Source organism: Bos grunniens, chromosome 11, assembly GCF_055505025.1.
Source record: "Bos grunniens cultivar Pamir isolate PY7600 chromosome 11, Bosgru_T2T1.0, whole genome shotgun sequence".
NCBI classification, from domain to species: Eukaryota; Metazoa; Chordata; class Mammalia; order Artiodactyla; family Bovidae; genus Bos; species Bos grunniens.
Window position 1 is genome coordinate 75301375 of NC_141175.1, and position 24670 is coordinate 75326044.

Genomic DNA, 24670 nt, shown 5'->3' on the forward strand with positions numbered 1-24670 from the left:
AAATATCAACACATTCTCAGTCACTCATAAATCTTATGCTGAATATCCTCTTTTGCTTAATCATTTCATGTGTCATAAATTATGTTTATTTTTTATTCAAAATAGTTTTTTACTCTGCCTAAAGATACTTTTCTCAAATATTTATTTCATGCTGAATTAGAAAGCATTGATAAAAGGTAAGCAACTAGAATTTTTCTTTAAAGCATCAGAAAATGGATAAAATTATTTAAAGTGCTAATAATAGACCCAAATCTTAGACCCATCCGTTACTTTAAAACGTTTTACACAAAGGAGGTAATGGAGGCCAAAAGCCTCCAGTCCTCCTTTGATCCATCAATGAGCCTGAATTAAGACCCACTTTATGGTTGGCCCATGCTGTGCTAAACCTGGTGGGAAACAGAAAAACAAAAAAATACTGTCTTTGTCCTCTAAGAGTTTGAAGTATAACTTGGGAGGAAAGATAAATCAGTTAGGGAAGCATGAATTGTATGGGAAATGCAAGATTGCATAGCACAAAAGGTAAACTTGAGAACTGGAGGAGATATGAAGTAGAGAGGAGAATACACATTTAGTGCTTAAGAGAAGTGAAGTCTGAATGGACATGTATTGGTGAAAAGCCCATTCCAGTCAGGAGAGAGAATGAACCCAAGAACACAGGTGGTTAAAGATTCCAACACAGCACAACGAATGGTCATGCTCTCTATGGTGGGGTATTTATAACTTCATTGCAATCCTGGCTTTCCAGGTGGTACTAGTGGTAAAGAACCCGCCTGCCAATGCAGAAGATGTAAGAGATGTGGCTTCAATCCCTAGGTTGGGAAGATCGCCTGGAGGAAGGCATGGCAACCCACTCCACTGTTCTTGCCTGGAAAATCCCATGGACAGAGGAATCTGCCAGCCTATGGTCCATAGGTTTGCCAAGAGTTAGACACAACTGAGGCGACTTAGCATGCACTTTACAATCCTAGTAACTAAAGCTGAGGGAGTAATCAGAACCACTTTCTTCCAGAATTCGTAGGTTTTTCAGGGATATCTGACCTGCAACAAGAGGATGCTTTTGGGAGGAGGTTTAACATGGACCTAGTCTTAGGAGATAGCCCATAGATTGACAGCTCGAGTTCCCATGGGCTCTTGAGAGAATTTGTACACATTTCTGAATCTATCATGATAAAGGGAAATTAGCAGTGTCCACCTGGACAAGACTGATAACTGGAGCTAATTGTAAATTTCTGTTGAATTTTAATATATTCTGAGTGGATAGGTAGTGATGAGCATAACTGTTTCATTTTCACAAAAATTTAAATTCTTGATTGTAGTTGAATTCTTACTCTGTAACTGAGTTGCTGCTAAGTCACTTCAGTCGTGTCCGACTCTGTGCGATCCCAGAGACGGCAGCCCACCAGGATCCCCCGTCCCTGGGATTCTCCAGGCAAGAACACTGGAGTGGATTGCCATTTCCTTCTCCAATGCATGAAAGTGAAAAGTGAAAGTGCAGTCGCTCAGTCGTGTCTGACTCTTAGCGACTGCATGGACTGCAGCCCACCAGGCTCCTCCATCCATGGGAGTACTGGAGAGTACAGTACTCTTCCAGGCAAGAGTACTGGAGTGGGGTGCCATTGTCTTTCTCTGTACCTCCCCAAATCATCTTACCCTTTGACATTCCTAGCATGCTATTAATAACGTAGTTTACATTATTATTATATCAAAATCACCCTACTTGTCCCATCAAAGCACTGAATCCAATGGTAGGAACTAGTTTCCAGTAATTCTTCTTTCAAAGATTCCCCAGTTTCCATCATTCTTCTATCTGCACTTGTATCGTTTTAGTTATGTAACCTTTATAACAATTTTCCTGTTATCAGCTATCATTGTTGTCTAGGGGCTAAATCATGTCCAATTCTTTGTGACCCCATGGACTGCAGTAGGCCAGGCTCCTTTGCCCTCCACTGTCTCCAGGAGTTTGGTCAACATTTCCATTGAATCAATGATGCTATATAAACATCTCATCTTCTGCTGCCCTCTTCTTCTTTTGTTTTCAGTCTTTCCCAGCATCAGGGTCTTTTCCAATGAGTCAGCTCTTTGTATCAGGTGACCAAAGTATTGGGGCTTCAACTTCAGCATCAGTCCTTCCAATAAGATTCAGAGTTGATTTCCTTTAAGATTGACCTGGTTTGATCTCTTTGAAGTCCAGGAGACTCTCAAGAGTCTTCTCTAGCACTACAGTTTGAAAGCATTAATTCTTATGGCACTCAGCCTTCTTTATAGTCCAACTCTCACATCTGTACATGATGACTGGAAAAGCCATAGCTTTAACTATATGAACCTTTGTCAGCAAAGTGATGTCTCTGCTTTTTAATACACTGTCTAGGTTTATCACCGGTTTCCTTCCAAAGAGCAAATGTCTTTAATTTCACAGCTGCAATCACTGTCCACAGTGATTTTGGAGCCCAGGAAAATAAAATCTGTCACTACTTTCACTTTTTCTCCATTTGCCATGAAGTGATGGGACTGGATGCCATGATCTTAGTTTTTTGAATGTTGAGTTTTAAGCCAGCTTTTTCACTCCCCTCTTTCACCCTCATCAAGAGCTCTTTAGTTCTTTATTTTATGTCATTAGAGTGATATCATCTGCATATCTGAGGTTGCTGATATTTCTCCCAGCAATCATGATTCCAGCTTGTGATTCATCTGGCCCAGCATTTCGCATGATATACTCTGCAAAGAAATTAAATAAGCAGAGTGACAATATAGGCCCTTAACATACTCCTTTCTGAATTTGGAACCAGTCAGTTCTTCCATGTCCGATTCTCACTGTTGCTTCTTGACCCACATACAGGTTTCTCAGGAGACAGGTGAGGTCTGTCTCCTGTAAAGTGGTCTGATACTTCCATCTCTTTAAGAATTTTTTCACAGTTTGTTGTGATTCACACATTCAAAGGCTTTAGCATAGTCAGTGAAGAAGTAGACATTTTTCTGGAACTCCCTTGCTTTCTGCATGATCCAGTGAATGTTGGCAATTTGATCACTGGTTCCTCTGCCTCTTCAAAACCCAGCTTGTACATCTGGAGGTTCTCGGTTCATGTACTGCTAAGCTTGAAAAATTTTGCGCATAACCCTACGAGCATGTGAAATGAGCACAATTGTATGGTAGTTTGAACATTTTATGGCATTACTCTTTTGGGATTAGAATGAAAATTGACCTTTTCCATTCTTGTGGCCACTGCTGAGTTTTCCAAGTTTGCTAACATATTGAATGCAGCACTTTAACAGCATCCTCCTTTAGTATTTCAAATAGCTCAGCTGGAATTTCATTTCCTCCATTAGCTTTGCTCATAGTAAAGCTTCCTAAGGCACACTTGACTTCACACTCCAGGATTTCTGGCTCTAGGTGAGCAACCACATCATTGTGGTTATCCAGGTCTCTAAAACATTTTTCGCATTTCTTTTGTGTATTATTGCCACCTCTTCTTAATCTCTTTTGCCTCTTTTAGATCCTCACCATTTCTGTCCTTTATTATGCCCATCCTTGCATGAAACGTTCCCTTGATATCTCCAATTTCTTGAAGAGATCTCTAGTCTTTCTCAGTCTATTGTTTTCCTCTATTCCTTTGCAGTATTCACTTAAGAAAGCTTTCTTATCTCTTTGGATAGGAGATTCTCTGGAACTCTGCATTCATTTGGGTGTATTTTTCCCTTTCTCCTTTGCCTTTCACTTCTCTTCTTTCCCCAGCTATTTATAAAGACTCCTCAGACAACCACTTTGCCTTCTTGAATTTCTTTTTCTTTGGGATGCTTTTGATCACTGCCTCTTATACAATGTCACAAACTTCCATCCATAGTTCTTCAGGCACTCTGTCTACTGTTTTAAAAAACAGTAAAAGTAAAACAGTAAAAAAAAAAAAAAGACTCTGTTTTAAAGTCTATTTCATTCCTGCTGGTCTATGATTCCATGCAGTCTGTGAAAGCAATAATAGCCATCATAGCGTTAACAATGACTGTGTACCAGAATCTAAGATCTAATCCCTTGAATCTATTTGTCACCTCCACTGTATAAGGATTTTGATTTAGGTCATACTGGACTTTAGTTTTACCACCAGACATTTCCACAACTGAGCGTCATTTCCACTTTGGCTCAGCCACCTCATTCTCTCTGGAGCCACTGGTAATTGCCCTCAACTTTTCCCCAGTAGTGTATTGGACCAACCTCGGGGGCTCATCTTCCAGTGTCATATCTTTTTGCCTTTTCATACTGCCTCTGGGGTTCTCCAGGCAAGAGGACTGGAGTGGATTGCCATTCCTCCTCCAATGGACCACATTTTGTCAGAACTCTTCACTATGACCCATCTGCCTTGGATGGCCCTATGCAGCATGTCTCATAGCTTCATTGAATTACAAAAGCCCCTTTGCCACGAGAAGGCTGTGATACATGAAGGGGAGTATCAGCTATAGACTATATTCCTTATGTTAACCCATTCAGTATATGGCCTAGATGCTTATCTTCCTTACATTACTTTGATATATATCTCTTCCTGCTCCTCAATTCTTCAGTGACTCCCCAAAGTGGACTACAGAAGGAGTAGAATTTGTGGGGATGAAGAGTTTTGTGGGGGTGATTTAGTCACTAAATCATGTCTGACTCTTGTGACCCCTTGGACTATAGCCCACCAGGCTCCTCTATCTATGGGATTTCCCAGGCAAAAATATTGGAGTAAGTTGCCATTTCCTTCTCCAGGGGATATTCCCAACTCAGGTCTCCTGAATTGTAGGAGGATTCTTTACCAGCTGAGCCAACAGGGATGCTGAGAAGAGAGCTATGTAGTAGAATCAAATGTCTTTCTCTCAGTTCTCATGTTTTCCACTTTGGAATCTTATTTTTCATATTTTATTTTTTGTTTTTATACATTAGACTTTTTTTTAAATATGATTTTTCCAATTTACATTTTTCTATGTAGCATTCATAATGTTACCAATTTCTTACCTTTGCAATAGGAAACCGAAGATTATAGCTGTTTGTTTTTTGCTGTATTTTTAATTTCAGTTTCATAGTTTGAACTTGACTGTTATTTGTCTGTATTGAATATACCTAAAAGCCATTTATTAGAAAAACTAAGTTTAATGATTGATTGCATCTAGAGTATTTTAATGTATAACCAAACCAAAACAAATCCAAACACTAAGGTCTATTGTATTTGCTCATAATGTGTGATAATATTCTTTATTTACTTTTTTATTTCCTTTAAAAAGTAAATAACATAAACAATAGTAGTTTTATGAGATAATTTACTTCAACTTTTAATGAACCACAGCACCTTTCTTATTCTCTAATTCTCTTGTGCTCAAGAGACCAATCTCTCAAGGTTATCAAACCCAAACTGAACAGGTTGAGAATTGGACCAGATTCTAGTTTTAAAGTCTATTTCATTCCTGCCGGTCTGTGATTCCATACAGTCTGTGAAAGCAATAATAGCCATCATAGCGTTAACAATGACTGTGTACCAGAACCTGTTCTCAGGTGTTTTCAGTCAGTTCAGTTCAGTCGCTCAGTCGTGTCTGACTCTTTGTGACCCCATGGACTGCAGCACACCAGGCCTCTCTGTCCATCATCAACTCCTGGAGTTTACTCAAACTCATGTCCATTGAGTCGGTGATGCCATCCAACCATCTCATCCTCTGTCATCCCCTTCTCTTCTCGCCTTCAATCTTTCCCAGCATCAGGGTCTTTTCAAGTGAGTCAGCTTTTTGTGTCAGGTGGCCAAAGTATGGGAGTTTCAGCTTTAATGTCAGTCCTTCCAATGAACACCCAGGACTGATTTCCTTAGTCTATTGACTAGTTTAATCTCCTTGGAGTCCAAGGGACTCTCAAGAGTCTTCTCCAACATCACAGTTCAAAAGCATCAATTCTTCAGCGCTCAGCTTTCTTTATAGTCCAACTCTCACATCCATACATGACTACTGGAAAAACCATAGCCTTGACTAGACGGACCTTCATTCTTACAAGTAATCTTGCAGTTTATCCCCATTTTACAGATGTGATGACACTTGGAATGTTAACATGTCTTTGAATTGAGTACATTACTGAAAGTTGAACCTGAGATTTTTTTAATCCTTATAAAATCAAATAGATTTGATTATCTCTTTCCATAAATGTTAATAGCCCTATAGTTTAAATATATAGAAAAATCAAGGTTTCACAGATTTGAAACTGGAAACTTTCTTGGAACTATTAAAAGGAGACTTTTCTTTTTTAGTGAGAAATATGTCAGCTACACGTGCTATAATTTTCACCTATGTTATTGTGACCAACGTCGAGTGTGTGAAAAGCTGTGTATTCTTGATAGTATGCTCTGTTGTGACCCTTTCCCTAGTCATGAGGTAAAATTTCTTTGTCATCACATAAAAAGTGTGGCAACCTAAAATCTTTGTTTTAAAGTCTAGTCAAATAAAGTATCTCTGGCTATGCATGTCATTAGTGACAGGCTTGGGACCTTTTACCTTGCTTTTTTTTAGATCAGAGGTTTTTTTTTTTAGTATACCACACTGCCAGCTAAAGAGTGAAACATATTTTGCATAGACCTCTTTTGGCATCAACTTTATTAAATACCAAGTTATTATAACATATATTGCAGCATATCTGCAATTTTGTCTATTTTTTGATGTAATATTGAACATACAATGCACTCACTTATGTCTGAGAGCTTATATGTGATGTTTCTCCTCAAAATGCCCAGCAGATTCTTAAAAAAGATTAGTAGTCCTATGCCTTTTTTGACTCCCAGTTTTGCTATCCAAACTAGAACTATTGTGTCCCTACAAATAGTTAGCAGAGTCATTGTGTCAAATTTCATGAAGGGAATTGACTTCATATATAAACCAACTATTTCTTTTGTTTTCCCAATGTATTAATTAGAAAAGCAATCTCTGCTGTGGCTACCTATTTTCCCTTTTGAAAAGCAGGATTGGGAGAGAATGGAGACTAGAATCACTAAATTTGTATTAGAATGGAGAATAGAATCAATAAGTTTCCCCTCTTAATGGGGAAGAGGCTGGGAGCATGAGATAGGCCTGATAGATCCCAAGGTGGAGAGATTTGGTATGATAAGGCGAAGGGCAAAGGATAGTTAAAGAGAAAAGTGCCTGGGAGGGTACAGTTCATTCATTTATCTAGTAACTCATTCAAAACCTTCCTTTAATACCTCCTATGTGCCTGGTCCTCTGCAGGGAATACAGAGGTGACCAGAAACAGACACGGTTCTTCTCATGAGTTTACAGTTTGTTGGAGAGAACACATTATTTCAAATAACCCCTCCACTTAAAGAGTAGAAAATACACTGGTGGGGGCCAGAATGAATGTCTAGCGCTAAAGTAGCAGGTGCTACTGCAGTCCAGATGTTGGTTGGACTATAGCACACGGAGTGGAGAGGGAAAGACACTGATGTTGAGAACGAAGGCATGGCTCTTCTTCAGACTCCAGGTACGTTAGAAGAAAGCAGAAGTCAAGGTCAGTGGCAAAACTTTTCTGCTCCCTTCTACCAAGCATTTTCCCAAACCAAAAGCAGATGGAAAGGTATATTGCAGTCTGATTCTATAGGTAAAAGTGGTGATGGTAAGTCCAATTTCTCAGGAAATAGGAGGGACCTTGAGATGATATTATGATGGGCTTCCTTGGTGGCTCAGTGGTAAAGAATCTGCGTGCAATGCAAGAGACGTGAGTTCAGTCCCTCAGTTGGGAAGATCCCCTGGCAGAGGAAATGGCAACCCACTCCAGTATTCTTGCCTGGAAAATCCCATGGACAGGGTCACAAAGAGTCTGACACAACTGAAGCTGCTGAGTATGCAAGTCTTTCTGTTTTAGCTCCAATTAGTATAGTTATCCATTCACCAGGCCTTCTACTGTCCCTGAAGACTTTCAGCAGAGGATCTCACCCTATGGCAGGGCTACTTCACAGACGTTTGAAATTGGCCCTGGCTCATTCTTTAGTGATAAGCCCTAAAAGAGAATGAGAATAGAGTAAGATATCCATCCAGTTTTGATTACATGATAAATATTTCAAGTTAACAGTCAAAGTTGCTATTTTTTGTTGGTGGTGGTATGGCTTTTGGCAAGGCCCAAAAATCTAATTACTGTCTCACAGAATCATTTTTGTGTTTATTTTAAAAGCCTCCTCAGGCAGTTTCTAAGAATAGAAATTTGTATGAGTAATATAGGCTATGTCCTCTGGGACTTAGAATTGATCTACAGTTTTGAACGTGGACACAATAAACATTTGGTGATCTCAAAATATTTGCCAATTTGAAGAAAACCAGTATATTTCAATAAAAGAATCTTACCTTAGTGAACCATTAATATTAGTAGAGATTTATTTTGTGCAGTAAAATGCATTAGAAGTTGAATGCCAAAACTACATTTTTAATAGTACTGCAGTGGTCTATGCTCATGAAGCTATAGGAGTCACAAACTAAAGAAAATGGATTTCAAATAATTTTTTTTAATTTGAAAAATTTTATTTATCTATATGAAAGGTTAAATAGCTCCTTTTGTAAAAGTTGTTCTATATACCATGCACAAGCACATGTGCTCAGTCCTGTCTGACTCTTTGCAACCCCATGGACTGTAGCCCTTCAGGCTCCTCTGTCCATGGAATTTTCCAGGCAAGAATATTGAGTGGGTTGCCATTCCCTACTCCAGGGGATCTTCCCTATCCAAGGATCAAACTCACATCTCTTGCCTCTCCTACATTGTCAGGCAGATCCTTTTCCACTGTGCCACCTGGAAAGCCCCGAAACATATATATACCTCATGCTAAAGTCAATTTCATCATTATCTTTTAACCTAATGTAATATGTAAATTGGTAGACTTTGTTTGGTAACTATGCTTAAGTACCAGAATTGTGTTGCAGAATATTATGATATGCAGCAAATACAGAAAAGGACAAGATAAATTATTTAACCAGAATTAGAAATTAAAATGGATATTTAAGAACTTTATTAAATTGCAAATCCAAAAGTACTTATTTCTAGCCCTTTTGGCAATTAGTGGCAAAATATAGTCACATCTGCTTAACACTAAAGGTGTTTGAATAAGCCAACAATATATGATTTTAAATCATCCCTAGATTAATTTGCTAGGGCCACCATAACAAAATACCACAGACTGGGGGGCTCACACAGCAGAAACTTATTTTCTTACAGTTCTGGAGAATAGAAGTCAAGGTCCCCATGTTAGCAGGGTTGATTTCCTCTGAAGCTTGTCTCCTTGGACTGAAAATAGCTGCCTTCTCTCTCAGTTTTCCCGTGGTCCTTTCTCTCTGTTCACATGCAGAAGCATGTGCAGAGGCATCTTTTTGTGTCTTCTTATTCTTACAAGGACACCAGCTAGATTGAATTAGTGCTTATTAAAAAGGAATCAATTTAATCCTAACTTTAAAAGCCCTGTCTCTGAATACAGTCAGATTCTGAGGTACTGGGCATTAGGGCTTCAACATAGGAATTTTGGGGGAACATAAGTCATAATAGTTTGGAAGTGTTTGAAGGGTTCTTGAGTGGAGGATAACTACAAACTGTTGATTTCCACTGAAGTTACTGCAAGGTGCCAGTTAGATTTCAAAGACTTAAGGAAAAAATGTAATGAAGTGTTAATTAGGTCAGGGTTGTATGGCCCAGCTAGTTTAGCCCTATCCTTGAAAATGACATGATGTAACTGTAGAGGAGCTGGGTTGCAGAATGACATAGAAGAACATGTGAGTGGGTCAATTCCAGCTGTTCTTACTAACAGAGCATCAGCTTAAACTTTGTTGGCTGATTTTATACTTTTGCTCGTCTCTCCATTCCATTCTCTGAGTAGGAATCCACTAGAAGTCACAGTTGACTTAAGTTTAAAGGGGAATACTGAGGGCAGTGGAGAAATTCATGGTCTTATTTGAAGTGATGCAATGAAACTACTCTACCTACTACATTCTGTAGGATGCCTGGATCTCAGTGAGTGATCTTCACCCACGCTGGGAGTTAGACTTGGGTCACTAGCGGCAGATGTTCAACTCTGTTCTTGTCAGATTTTATTGGATGGGAAGTCTCATGAGGATGTTTCCTGAACCAGGAATACCTCCCAAAGTACAGTTCCCTAGATCACAGGTGTTTGAGATACCAGAGAAAAGATTTTACTTAGCTAAATTTGGGACAAAGGGGTTTGCAAAGAGCACCCACCAATTGATTTGAAGAAGTGCTTTAGATTCCCTCTTAAAATTGTCCTCTCATTTCTCTAGCGCTAAGCATTTAAAACAAAGAGGAGGTAAACCTCTTCTCTTTTCAAATGTCATATTATACTCTCTCTCCTAGTCTCTTACCCACTTTTTATAAAATCGAAAGCTCCTAAAATCTAATCTCTGTCAGCCTTTCTCCTCTTGAAATGGTTGTCAGAGCAGTGACGTGCTTTGGTGGGTGGTTAGAAAGACGCAAGACGACTGTCTACATGGTGAGAGGTGTGTGTGTCTGTTCAGCTGAAAGAAAAAAGGAGACAAGTTTATAACATTAAAAAAATCAGAAAAAATGTAATGGCTTAATTATAAAGGTCTCTCTGTAGGATGATTGAAAGTCTTCTTACATTTCCCAAAGACTATGAGATAGTTTAAAAAAAAAAAAAAAAGAGGAGGAAGAAAAGAAAAAACCTTGCCGATTCAAAGATTTCATACACTTCAAAGAAATTTTCAGTATTAGAAACATTGATGATATTTTGTTTTTAATGGCTCTAAAATTAAATCCATCATAAAACCCAACAGATAGCATGTTTTAACAGATGGCATAATGCGTGTCTTCCTGGTTCTACCTTAAACTTGGGGCTGTCAGTCATTAGCGTTGAAGATGTCTTGGGGGCCTCACTGTCCACTGACCTCATGTTACAGGTAGTAGGACTAAGTTGCTTTAGGCCAAACAATATCCACTTCTGTTTATAGTTTCTATGACCCTTCTTTGCCACAAGCATTTTAGGGGGAGAGGAGGAAGAAGAGTTAAAGATGTTCTATTTGCAGTACATCTCCTAGAAGTGTTAATACACAGATTAAAATGTCATTTAGAGACCTCAGTGATATCAAATGTTTTCTTATTCCAGGAGCATCTTTGTTACTACACTGCTGCACAGAACAGATGGTGGACCCCTAAATTGTGTTTTTCCTTTGACCTCCTTTCAGTTGTTCCCACTGGCTTACAGGTAGTCATGCATAAACCTCTGAGAAAGGAGCTGACATTGCTTGAGAGAAAAACGCAGTGATTTTGACAAAGCACCTATGGGGTTCAGGACATCACTTATAATAAGTCTAGTTCCTTGGCCTTTATTTGTCCTAGGAAAGAAAAACAGATTTGTTTTCTACTCTTTTCACACCTACGTCAGCTACCTTCCTGAGCTCAGATGGGTGAGAAAGAATTTCCATGACCTTTATATTTCTAGATGTGTCATATTAAGCAGATTTTACCAGATGACAAATAATGACACAATCACAATGTAATAGTTAATATTTACTGAATGGTTATCTGTGCAAGGCACTGTGCTAAGAGATTTATATATGTTGTAAATATTGTGTCACTTATTCTTATAAACACTTATTTTACAGATAACAAAACTGTTATTCAGAGGTGTTATGCTCCTGGTTCAGAGTTACCCAGCTAGTTAATAGTAAAGCCAGGATTTGAACCCAGGCATTAGAGTTCAATATCTTAAATACCAAGAGATCTCATTCTACAATGAATCTGATCACACTGGCACTTTCTTCTAAGAAATAATTTCTGACAACCAAAATAAAATTTTATTGAGGGAAAGTTATTAGGGTTTTTAGTTCAAATTCACAGTGTTCTATTTGCCTACAAAAGAAAAATGATTATTTTATTTAAGAGGTTTTATATTTTATGAAATTGAAGAGACTGGCATCGATCCAACAGCTGTATCTTAGCCTATCCTCTGCACTTGCAGGGCATTTAATCTTAAATAATTTGTGTACAGTAGTCCATTGAAAACAGTTAGAATGCAGTAGAAATCAGACATATTTTTTTTCACTAGAGGATAAGGAACTTTCTCAACACCATTTTCAGGCTATATCAGACCATCTTTGAGACATTTACTTATTTCCTCTCCCACAGACCAGTCTAAATACTAAGAAGAATAGACTAAAAGTCAAGGTTGATATGAGAAGGTAGAAAATCCATCTGTACACGTACTTCTCTGATTTTCAGAAATAAATAACTGGGAAAAGAAGGATGAGCGAGTATATATGTAAGTTCTTATTAGGGTGGATAAGCTTAAATGTTGACATTGCGATTTAGAAAGGGCATAAGGTTCTCATATCTGGGAAAATTGCAAAATGCCATTTGTAAGGTAATGTGGGGATGTTCTTACATTTCATTTTTCTTATTCTCTCCACTGAGTGATATCCATCAGTGGCCCTGTCTGTTTCAACACAGCTAGTACAAAATAACTCCTTAGTATGCGTGATAACAGAGTATGACCCTTAATTTATCAGAGTATGTTCTGTATTTTCTTATCTGCTTCTCCCTGATGCTTTCATTTCTTTTTTTTCCACTTCTGGTTTTTGATATGATACTCCAGTTGTTTTTTTGTTTTTGTTTTTGTATTAGGAATCCAACATCCTAGAAGGCTTAGGGAAGAACCTATAAATCACTGTTCATTACACATAGGCAGTGAGACCCAAAGTTCACAAGATTACCTTTATTTCTAATTCTTTTGATGGAACAATATCCGAAGTAAAATTTTGAATGTAAGTAGCTAGTAGGAACATATGCTCATAAAAAACTTTCTATAAAGGCACACTAGATATCTTAATGTATTTCCACATAACAAAGGGACATGAAGGGAGAAATTTCTTAAGCCAGTTAGAAATACGCTAAGCTTCTAATTTCTTCCCCAAAGCACCGTTAAAGCCTGCATAGATAGCTTGTGGTTTTCTATGTTCAGCATAACAGCAGTCTCACATGAAGATATTATTTAACTGGATTCAAAGGCCTGCTGTTCTGCAGAAAGAACTGGGGTGCCCTGTGAAGCATTAGTTATGAACAGAGTATTTCCCTCCTTGAGCAGCCTGTTCTTTCTTCAGCTGTGCAAGTGGGCTGATTGGCAGGGCACTTGAGTGTGCCACCCTCTCTTGCTATAACATTGTGTTAAGATACTACATTTAATTTGTAGAAAATGCTTCTTTTTAAAGAAATAGTAGGGGCAAAATTACAGTGTTTATAAATAAACCAACAATATTCAATTAAATTTTGGAAAAGATCACTCATCATCCCTCCACCCTAACACGAATATTTTCATTTCTGCCTATTACCCTCAAATTCTTGCCAACTGACATAGTGTTTTACTTAATAGTCCTAACATTATGTGTATTACATATTTCACTTTGCATGACAGAAGTATTTTAACCACTTTTATTCATATCTGTAATTATTTTGAGTCAAAATATATTCTGTTAGAGAATGTATTGATTATAAAATAGATGTAGGAGTGTAGAGTTTTATGAAGTTACAGAGAATAATTACTTATCAACCTTTTGAAGATTACTATCCACATTACAAAACATTTTTTATCTGGTTGTAATTTCAATAAGATTTAGATTATTTGCAATCTAGGTAAAATCCTGTGTGTTCTGTCACACCTTCTTTGTTCTAATCCATTTTCTTCTGTGAACTTCTGTGGCAACTACAATTCAAACGGTGGTTTATTGTAGATGGATACCAAGTTATGTATTATGTTGAATTTCCATCTAACTTTTTTTAATTTGGCCCTTGACTCCCCAGCCAAAGTCCAAGCATGTATGCCTGACACAGTACTTTGAGTACACAGTCAGTGCTTGTATGTTGACTTCATTGAATCAGATTGCTTTCTTAATGTCTACCTAAGCTATACTAAAGAAACAAAGGGTTTGACTATTGCAACTAGAAAAGGAAAGTAAAGACTTTTGGGGACATAAGGTATGTCTAGAAAGAGTAGACATGGATCCATGACATCGATGAGTGGCATGAGAACAGAGATAAGAGATGGACAAGGAAGGAAAAACAAAGGCAATATGAAATCCAAGCATAAAGGGAATTTATCATAAATAATATACTTATTTATCATAAATTATATGATACTTTATATTATATATAAATTATGATAAATAATAATATCAAAAGGAGAAATAAGTTGGCCAGACTCAGATGTGTGTGTATGTATGTGTGTTTGTGTTGGAATGAGTGGGGTTGCTGAGGTGTACACAGAGATGCAGGAAATTTGCAAAGCAAGGTGAATGGCATCAGAGGATTAGCTTGTTTGTAGAAGTTGAAAGAAGTCCAGTGACTAGAATTTAAAGAGTTAGAAATACATGGTTTCAAGATGAAACTAGAGAAGTCGGAAGCCAAAGGATGTATATGTTTGTTATGTACCCAACAAAAATCATAGCAAATTATGTAATATACAGGACAAATATTTTCATTAGAACATCTACATTTTTTAACAACTTTGTCCCTTCAGGAGTGTCAATTATGTTCAAAATCTACTTATTTGGAATATTACTAGCTAAATTAGGTACTACTATATTGTATGATTTGTATAACAACTGCTAGTACAGCATTTCGTTGGAAATTATATAACGATTCTGCTTTTAACACCTGAGTAATTTTTCAAAATTATGTTGAACTTTTACTTTGCTTTATGGGTCTAGGCATATCCAAATGCCATGTTCTCAATTATAGACAAAATCTAAAAGTTGACTCCTAAGCTTCTCTGCAATATGTATAGCTTTTAGGAACCCTTTTGTGTTTCCTTTCCCAGTGTTTAAAAGAGTAGGAATTAAGAAGCCTTCAAAAGAAGCAAGTGTCTGTGTTTTCACTTTCATATTATTCTGAACAAATGTTGGGTTCATAGTGTTGCTTTTCCTTATTGTTTTCCACGTATATTACTATGTCATATCAAAAACTGCCACTTTTATTTCCAAGGAGAAATTACACATCAGGGGAGATCTATGAAAATAAGAGTAGAAAAACATGTTAGCGAAGTTCATATAGCTTGTCTCTCCTCACCAATAGTCATAAAAATATGATTATAATTTTATTCCCTTTGTTTTCTGAGTCCCACCATGAAATTTAACTCCAAGTCAAGGATTTGAGTTTTATTACTCCTTGCTGCTTACCTTGATTCTTTGAAATTACTCTTGTTTCCTTGACATCTGCTGATTTATAAAAAATAAATATATAAATACACTATACTGTGACCAAATGTTATTGGTTAGATGGGAAAGTAAAACTATCCAGAATTCAATCAAAATTGAGGATGCTACACTCTGAAGTCTGAATGATCAGATTTTCCTTTCCGTTCTTCACCTGTGGAACTTTGTTTGAAACGCCCCATTATACATAGCTTGTTGTTTTTTTAGTCTCTAAGTCATGTCTGACTGTTTTGCAACCCTGAGGGCCATAGTCCACCAGGCTCCTCTGTCCATGGGATTCTCAGGCAAGAGTGCTAGAGTGGGTTGCCATTTTCTTCTCCAGAGGATCTTCCTGACACAGGGATCGAACCCACATCTCCTGCATTGACAGGCAAGTTCTTTACCACTGAGTCCTAGTACCTTAAACCTAAGTGGCCACACCAGTTAGAGCTAGAACCTATCAGTTGGTGGTAGTGTTACTCCATGAAGACCTGTTGTTTAGTCACTAATCCGTGTCCAGCTCTTTTGCCACCCCGTGGACTGTAGCCCAGTAGGCTCCTCTATCCACAGGTTTTCCCAGGCAAGAATACTGGAGTGGGTTTCCACTTCCTTCTCCAGGGAATCTTCCCCACCTGGGGATCAAACCTGCCTCTCCTGCATTGGCAGGCAGAGTTTTTACAACTGAGCCACCAGGGAAACCCCACATGGGGCCTGCTTCCTGTCAAAAATACTGAATCCTGAAACTGATACAATGTTAGGAATCAATGATATTTCAATTTTTAAATTTATTAATTAAAAATTGCCAAATCCTTCAATTTAAATAAAAACAAACCAAAATTTACATACTCTTTTATTACTTAAAAATTACTTTAACATAGACGTACATGTTACTGGTGACATTTTCAGTGGAGGTACCAAGTTTCACCCATATAAAATTAACTGAAGAATAAAAAAAAATAAATCAAAAAGAAAACCTCATTCCACTTTTATTAGAATAAAGGAAGTATGTGACTAAATTATTATCCTTTATGCAGTGAGAAGTTCTGGTTCTATAAGCCTAATTTATCTGCTCGATAGATTGCTGTAGTTGATTTGCATGCTTTTTAAAAAGTTGAAACTCTACTTGGACCATTTTTATTATTCCAAAATGAGAAAGTCTTAGATAAGTGGGTCATTACTGCTTTATTCTCACCTTGGATTTAGGATACTTGAAGATGAAAATAGCTTCTCACCTTTGATTTGATTTGGATTTTCAGATACATTTTCGTTTTAAAAAATATCTTCTATCAGTATAAACCTGCAACCTCTGACCCTCCGCAGAAAGCCCATGTAATATTTCTACATCCCAACACACTTGGTATCAAATCTCAACACTTTCCAAAGAAAAGGTCATCAGAAATGATATTTATCTTTGACCTTTCCTGATCAAATGGGTTGTTTTTATGTCCTTTATATTTTATGTAAAATTTAGAAGTATACCAAAATGTGGACAAGATTAAATAAAATTAACACCATCACACAGAGTTACTGGATATGTTGTAAATAATATAGCACTATGAATTTGTAAAGAATTGGCATTTAGGCCAATATCTTGGAATGCTGCTGCTGAGTTGCTTCAGTCCGACTCTGTGTGTCCCTATGGACTGCAGCCCACTAGGCTCCTCTGTCCATGAAATTCTCCAGTCAAGAATACTGGAATGGGTTGCCATTTCCTTCTCCAGGGCATCTTCCCAACTCAGGGATCACCCAGGTCTCTTAATGTCTTACCTGCATTGGCAGGCAGGTTCTTTACCACTAACGCCACCTGAGAAGCTCAGTGTCTTAGAATAATATACCTAATTTATAACTTTTCATGTTCCACTTGTTAATGAAAATCATGAGGTAGACGCAAAATATGGGCTTATACCTGGCAAACTTAAACAATCTGAGCTATTTCTTACCCACTACTAGAAGGAGTTTGGGAATCATCTGTTAGAAGGATACTGTCACTCTACTATAATCAGATGTGTCTTTGTCAATAATGTATTGGACATGAGTTTGAGCAAGCTCTGGGAGTTGATGATGGACAGGGAAGCCTGGCGAGCTGCAGTCCATGGGGTCACAAAGAATTGGACATGATTGAACAACTGAACTGAATGTATTTATATATTTTTTTGAAGAAAAGACATTAATTTTTTAATTCTAGTAGAAGAACAAAAAATTTAGAGAATAAAGTCAACATATAATGAAGTAAGCACCATCTAATTTCCTATCCATTACACCAAGAATAAAGTCTGTCCTTGGAAGGCAGGAGGAGAAGGGGATGACAGTATGAGATGGTTGGATGACGTCAACAATTCAGTGTACCTGAGTTTGAGCAAACTCTGGGAGATAGTGAAGGACAGGGAAGCCTGGTGTGCTGCAGTCCATGGGGCTGCAAAGAGTCAGACATGACTTAGCAACTGAACAACAACAAACTGGATTTCAAAATCAAATATTCCAATTTAAAAGTTATTATCAACTAAAAGGCATCTGAAATTTGGGAATTATAGGATTGTATGACCCCATTTGTATGGCTATCTTTCTTAAATATTATCATGTCATTTTATATCTATCTCTGCTGCCTACTCTAATTTTTTCTTCTTGTTAGATCACCTCTTTGCTATTCATTGGGATTTCAGTGGGGTTTTTTTGTTTGTTTTTTAAGCTGAGTCTCATCAAGAATCTTCCAAAGCTATTGCTGATTTAAATTGTGCTATAGCAATCATGTTAATTGTTCTGTGGGTGCCAGTTAAAGGTATGAGGGCAAACTGTATGTGTGTATGCATGTGTATATATGTATTCTTGTGCTTTTATGCACTCTTTTCAATATCATTCAAAAGCCATCTATTTCCTCCATCTGTATTATGTAAGACTTTTCTCTCTACTTTGAGTGTGTGTGTGTGTGTGTGTGTGCATGCTCAGTCATGTCCAACTCTTTGCAATCCTATGTACTGTAACCTGGCCAGGCTCATCTGTCCATGGGATTTTCCAAGCAAGAATACTGGACTGGGTTGCCATTTCCTCTAGGGGATCTTCCCGACCCAGGAATTGAACCCACGTGTCCTGTGTCTCTTGAATTGGCAGGTGGATTCTTTACCACTGAGCCACCTGGGAGGGTTTCTCTCTACCTTCCCTACTAATGATAACTATGATTATCTACTTTGTGGTATAGGGCAGTTATTATTAAAAAATAATGAACTGATTGGCTAAATGGATGTTCAAATCATTAAAGACCTAAAATTATAATTGACATGTTTCCTTTGAAGAGTACAAAGAGAAACTTAGCTACATGCAGTCTATCCTCTGGGCACAAGTGTTTGCTTTCTTGTGAATGTTGTTAGCCTGTGAAGATGAGATAATGGTGCCACGGAAGCTATCAGAATTTAAAACAAGATTTCCTTTATTACTTCATTCTACAAATATTGCTTTGGAGTTCGTGTGATAGGTATTGTGTGCACACTGAAAACACAACAGTAAGCACTACAAATAATACCTGACTTCATGGAATTTCAGAGTTCAGAGAGAAAGCATTTATTGAATGTGCAATTACAAGGTTAGTTCTTGTTTCTATAGGGCATATATCAAGTGCAAGGAAGGTATTTATTCAGGTGTCCTAATTTAACTTGAGAACATCAGTGAAGACCTCCTGAGAACTAATGTTCCTGCCAAGAAGACTCCCTTAATGAGTCATGTTTGGCTAAGGAAAGATGAGAATGAGCTGGGAGTGAGAGAAAGTCAAGTAGAGGAGAGTACAAGTGAAGAAGCCCAGAGAGGTGAAAGGAGGGCTTTAGAAGAATTGAAAGAAGTCTCAGTTTCCATGAGGATGGAAAGAGGAGAGCAAGGCAATGACCACTTTGAGATGAGGAAGGGGAGGTGGGAAGAGACCAGATCATGGAAGTCATCATAAACCTCATCATGTTGGTTGATATTTTATCCTATAGGCAACAGGCAGGTTACAATAGACAAGTAGCATGATTGGGTGGTAGCTGACAGTGTGGAGAATGGGTGGGACTGATTGCAGAGAGGATCCAGAGAGATCTATTAATATATTGTAGTGGTAACTGGCAAGAAGTTATTTGTAGTCTGGACTTGGGTGGTGTGTGAGGGAATATTAAATCGTTTCCGATGATGGGAACACTCTAGCATAAAAACTTGGACAAAGAGCTACATAATTATAAAGTTGTCAGGAGCATTATACTAGTGTAAATTGGTATGCGTGTTGGTCAACAAAGAAATCCATAGAGCAAAGATTATGTGTTTTTGAAAATAGTTTATCAAATTATGTACATAAGCATGTTCATTACATAAATCATATATCAGTCAAAAACACATTCATCAATAAATGTGCTGCCATAAGACAACCAATATTAAATTTTAGTATATTTTTCCAAATATATATGTATACAGGCACACAAAAGAGAATGTAAATTGAACACACTTTTTGAAAATGAAGATAGACTTGTAATTTAGGCTATATTATCCTTTTTAGAAAATTATCAATATACCAATATATGTTCCCATAGGAAAAAAATATTCTAACATATTAATAACTTCATAATACAGAGAAATACATATGTGTTTTTATTAAACTGTATATTTGATTCCATTTTGATATTTGTACTTTCAGTTAAATTCTAATGTATGAAATATTTGCAGTCATATTAAACTTCAGAAGACAAATTGATAAAGTCTAAATGACAGTTCTTTTCTCTTTCTCTAAAAGTATGTGACCAATATCATGGTGGGTTTTTTGTGGTAAGTATAGTATATAATAAGACCAGCCCAAGAAAACACATTAATTATTCTAAATGTAAGAAAATTTATATCTTTTTTCTTCCCCAGTAAAATGCTCTGGTCTTTTCCTATGGGCAGTACTACCATTCATCATTTCTTTCACCTCTGAGTTCCCATCTGAGCTATTACTAAAATTCCTTAGTGCAAGACTCCATGTTAACTAATTTTCATAGAATAGAAAAACTTCTGGCAATATACACAATTGAGTGCTGAGATGGAAGCCTAGATTCTTCCTAAGTGCTTTATAGATCAAGAAAACAGTCATCTATTTGCAAGCAATACTCAAGGTCATTTTAAACTATGTTTTTATTAGATTAATTTTTTGTTCAAAGTATCAAGGCTCCTACATAGTTAGAGCTATGAATACGGAACCACTATTGTGGCTTGTGTTTGTTCCTGAAGCTATCATGCCTTTTTTAGAATAGTTTAATAAAAAGCAAATATCTGAGTATATAATTTTTTTCAAAGTTATACACCTCAGCATGTCAAGCTTTAAATGAAACTGAAGGACACTCAAATAAAGTCACTTTTGTCAAAGCCTTTTCCTATCATAACATATTTGGATGATGCAAGATGCATTCCCTTATGATGTCCAAGTGGTTGATAAACCAATTTCTGTGGAATATGTAAGAACTATTCAGACTTTGTGGTTTCCTTAAATGAGATGAATAAGAATTTCTCTTTTCTGAATAGGACATAAAGTATGCTAGGCCTATTTTAGATGCTTCAGTGTGCCAAAGATGGTATTAAGTTTGGTGTTCATAAATTACTAATCTGGAATAAGAGATTGAATGTATTTTGAAAACTTAAACCTGTTTCACCTGAACATGTTTAACTAGTTAATAAGAAACATCAAAAAGACAAAACCCTGAGATCAACGGTCATTTTTTTGCAAAGCTATTATATGCTGTTTAAATTGGTTGTTCGGGTCTGTCTATAACATAAGTTTTAATAACCTAGCTCAAATGCAGATTTCTAATTTTCAATTAACATAGGAATAATTTTGTTTGCTAAAATAAAATAAATGAATGAATGACAAGTCTGAAACATGAAATGTTCTAGGTAGAACTTTTTAAAATTCCAAATTTCAAAAAATCATGTGGCAACTGTATAGCTCAAGCTTTAAGTATTAACTTTTAACCTTTGACCTTACAGATTTTAACCAATGAAATGTCTCTTTAAACTTTAAAGGAAACAATGATAACGAGCGCCTGGCGATTGCTAGACAGCGAATTCCATATCGACTTGGTCGAGTAGTTGATGAATGGCTACTCGACAAAGGTAAAAAACATTGATTAAAACTTCAAATAAAAAAATAATTTGAACATAACCAAGTAGTACTTCATTGTAACACTAATAAACATAAAAAATAAATTTTCCGTAAAACTAAATTAAAAACAGATTTAAAACAGTAAAATGTAGATAGTAATATTTGCATTCCTTGTATAATACTTTCTATACATTTTTAGACGTACCAGCTGTTTAATAATCTTACCCTGTTAACTTAAGGTTAAAGGGACTGTTAAATATAATCCACTAACTCAATCTATGAAGGTACTCACAGCAAGCATTAACCCAAAATGATAAATCATTCATAGATTATATTACATGTTCCAGCCTCTAAATTATTAACTAAAATATATGTAGTTCTGATATCTTTATTATGGTCCTGAAAAACAAACAAACAAACAAACAAAACTCTTGGTTTAAACTCTAGGCATCTTAAATAGTGGGCAATATGGATTGCCAGTCAAAATGAAGTCCCTTTAACGTTTGCAACCTTCTAAGAGCATTTGGGAACAAGCCCTAATTAAAACTGAACTTAAAGTTGTGTGCATGCTTTTTATGAACAGAGAGCAATCTGCTAAAAATGGATACTCAATTTGATGATTTTGGTACTGTTGCTGAGGATTGCTGTTTAATGGAAATGTGCCATAATTTCTCCATCGGTTTGTGTATCATTCCTGAAGCCGCTTTTTACATCTGAAGCTATGTGTTTTTTTTCATTTGTTTTGTTTTAATAGACTTGCTGAAAGCCAATCAGAAAAATCTTTTTGGAGTTTTTGTTTCTTTGTTTTGTCTCTGACACACTCAGTGTAAACCATGTGTTTCTTTTCAGTGTATTTGCCAGAAAAGTAGAATAATTCAAATAACAATGGACTATTGCATTCAAAAAAATAAACATTTCTAAAGAAAAGCATATGGATACATGTGACCATTATGTGAATTATGAAATTTTTACAATAAATTTAAATTAGATTTCAGCTGCTATAGACTAGTTTCTGCCAGTGGTAATTTTAGAATGACAAATACTTGAAATGTTAGATATCTTACATATTTTTAATTTATCAATTTAGATTTGAGATCTTGAGGTAAAAGAGAAAGTGATCCACTGAAAATTGATTTATAATATATATCTTTGATTGGTCTTTTAGCAAAGGCACTACATTTACAATAAGTTGAGAATTTATAAGTATTTGCCAGTGATTATGCATTTCATGGACACCTCATTTATAAGCAATGAATTATGAGTCAAATGCCTCTCTTATAGTTTATTGCTCTCATTATCCACCCCATGAAAGATCTGTTTTATCATCCTTTATAGAATGTAGAGTTCACAATCAACATTTTTGCATGTATGTAATATTATTTTTACAGGGCGTCAGCTCACAATCTTCAATAGCCAAGCAACCATAATAATTGGCGGGAAAGAGCAGGGCCAGCCCTTCCAGGGTCAGCTCTCTGGGCTTTACTACAATGGCTTGAAAGTTCTGAATATGGCAGCCGAAAATGATGCCAACATCGCCATAGTGGGAAATGTGAGACTGGTTGGTGAAGTGCCTTCCTCTATGACAACTGAGTCGACAGCCACTGCCATGCAGTCAGAGATGTCCACGTCAATTATGGAGACCACCACGACCCTGGCTACTAGCACAGCCAGAAGAGGAAAGCCCCCTACGAAAGAACCCGTTAGCCAGGTGAGTACCTGGATTTCATTTCTTCATTTTGAATCTGTGACTATGAAAGTGGACTTTTCTGCATGTGTGTCTTTTCTAGAATGGGATTACTTCTGATCTCAATCATTATGGCTGTTTTGAGACTTGCTTAATATAATGGATTCAATTTGAAGATTAAATGTTGGTTTGTGGCTTGTGAACTTTGGTAAACTTTGTATTGGTTTGTGTGTGGCTAGGTTGATGGTCTTGATCCAGTAACCTTGGTCTAGACCAAGCTAAGGGGATTGTCTGAGCATTATACACGGTTTTCACTTTTTAAGTTAAATGAACAAGTAAATTAATGAAGTATCTGCAAGACCTTGTTCAAGCTCAAAACTTTATCAAAATTAAATAAAAGCAAGTTCTGAAAATCTTAAAAAAGAAATTACCTACAGCACTTGTATTTTGAAGTCTGAAAATTTTGAATTGGAAGGCACGTGGGTCTTGTCATGAACGATAAGTCTACTCTTCTACTATTGATAGGAAAAAATGCACTATTAGTTTATCTGAGTACAAAGACCCAAAATATGGTATTTAAAAACTGTCTTGGGCCAACATATTTTGTACATTATGTGGCTAACTGCCCTCACCCAAAATATTCACTGAGCTTATTTTTCAATCTTATGTCTAAATTTTTAGGGGAAAAAATTTTTAAATGTCACAATGTACAAGAAGTATACAATTCAATTAAGATATTACTTCATTAATGATTTGTTGTTGTGTTTATTGTGTGTGGCTTATTTAACAATAAGCAGGTTATTCAAGCAAATCTGATATAGGAAAGCAAAACACAGAACAATGATAAACTTTTTCCTTTAAGTAAATAATTCAGAAGAGGATATTCTAGGACATTTAGAATTGGAAATATTCTTGTGAATAAAATTTTAATTAAGCAGATTTTTTTTCCTCAGAAGTCTTGCTTCATCATTAATGAAATTGCAGCTGCTTAAGTTCTTAGGTAAACCAGATATATCCCCCAATAAGGAAGTATCAGCCTCATTTTAATATGCTTTATTTATTAGTACTTGCTATGTAGTAAGAAATTATGTTTGTTAAGAAAATATGTGTAAAATAGCTATTTCATTTACAAGTTCAACACCTAAAAATGAAGAAATTAAAATTTATGCATTTTATAATATTAAGTAATGTAAAAGGAAAATAGTTAACTGCCCATTAATTGCCAATGAAAAGACTCTCTTTTTTTATAAGCTATAACATGTTTAAAGATAGCAATGGTTTATGGAAGTAAATGATCTAATCAATTAGTGATTACTTGGTTCATTTGAGGAGGTATTGACTTAAATAAAAGATTACTAGGTTGATTAAAAAATAGATATTTTAAATCTTCAGATTTCAACAGACCAATAATAGCAATTAAATAATTTAGAATAATATACTACAAACATTCAATTGTGGCAACAGTGTTTTAAAGTTGTACTGAAAGCTTTTAAAATTCTCTCATAAGGATATGTTTGTGATTACAGGTAGTAAAATGTGAATGTATGAAAGAGAGACTACTGGGGAAGAAATCAAATTGCTTATTTTTGAATAGCAGGCTAATTTATTGTGAATTTCCTTTACTTCACAATTGATTTTTAACTGCCCTCCAACTACAAAGAAATTATTGATATATACAGAATTTAAGTGTTTGCTAGAATTATGAGTCTTGGAAGTTTCAA

The 24670-nt window shown here is 36.3% G+C and overlaps 1 protein-coding gene across 24 annotated transcripts in view; it reads left to right on the forward strand.

Annotated features, from left to right (window-relative positions):
- NRXN1 (neurexin 1) overlaps nucleotides 1-24670 on the forward strand; it is a 1228058-nt gene that overhangs the window by 1052242 nt on the left and 151146 nt on the right. For all 24 annotated transcript variants that reach the window (XM_086326949.1, XM_086326950.1, XM_086326953.1 and 21 more), the window contains 2 exons: nucleotides 21187-21276; nucleotides 22654-22973. In XM_086326949.1, the coding sequence (XP_086183075.1) occupies nucleotides 21187-21276; nucleotides 22654-22973 (410 nt within the window). The remainder of the gene's footprint in view (nucleotides 1-21186; nucleotides 21277-22653; nucleotides 22974-24670) is intronic.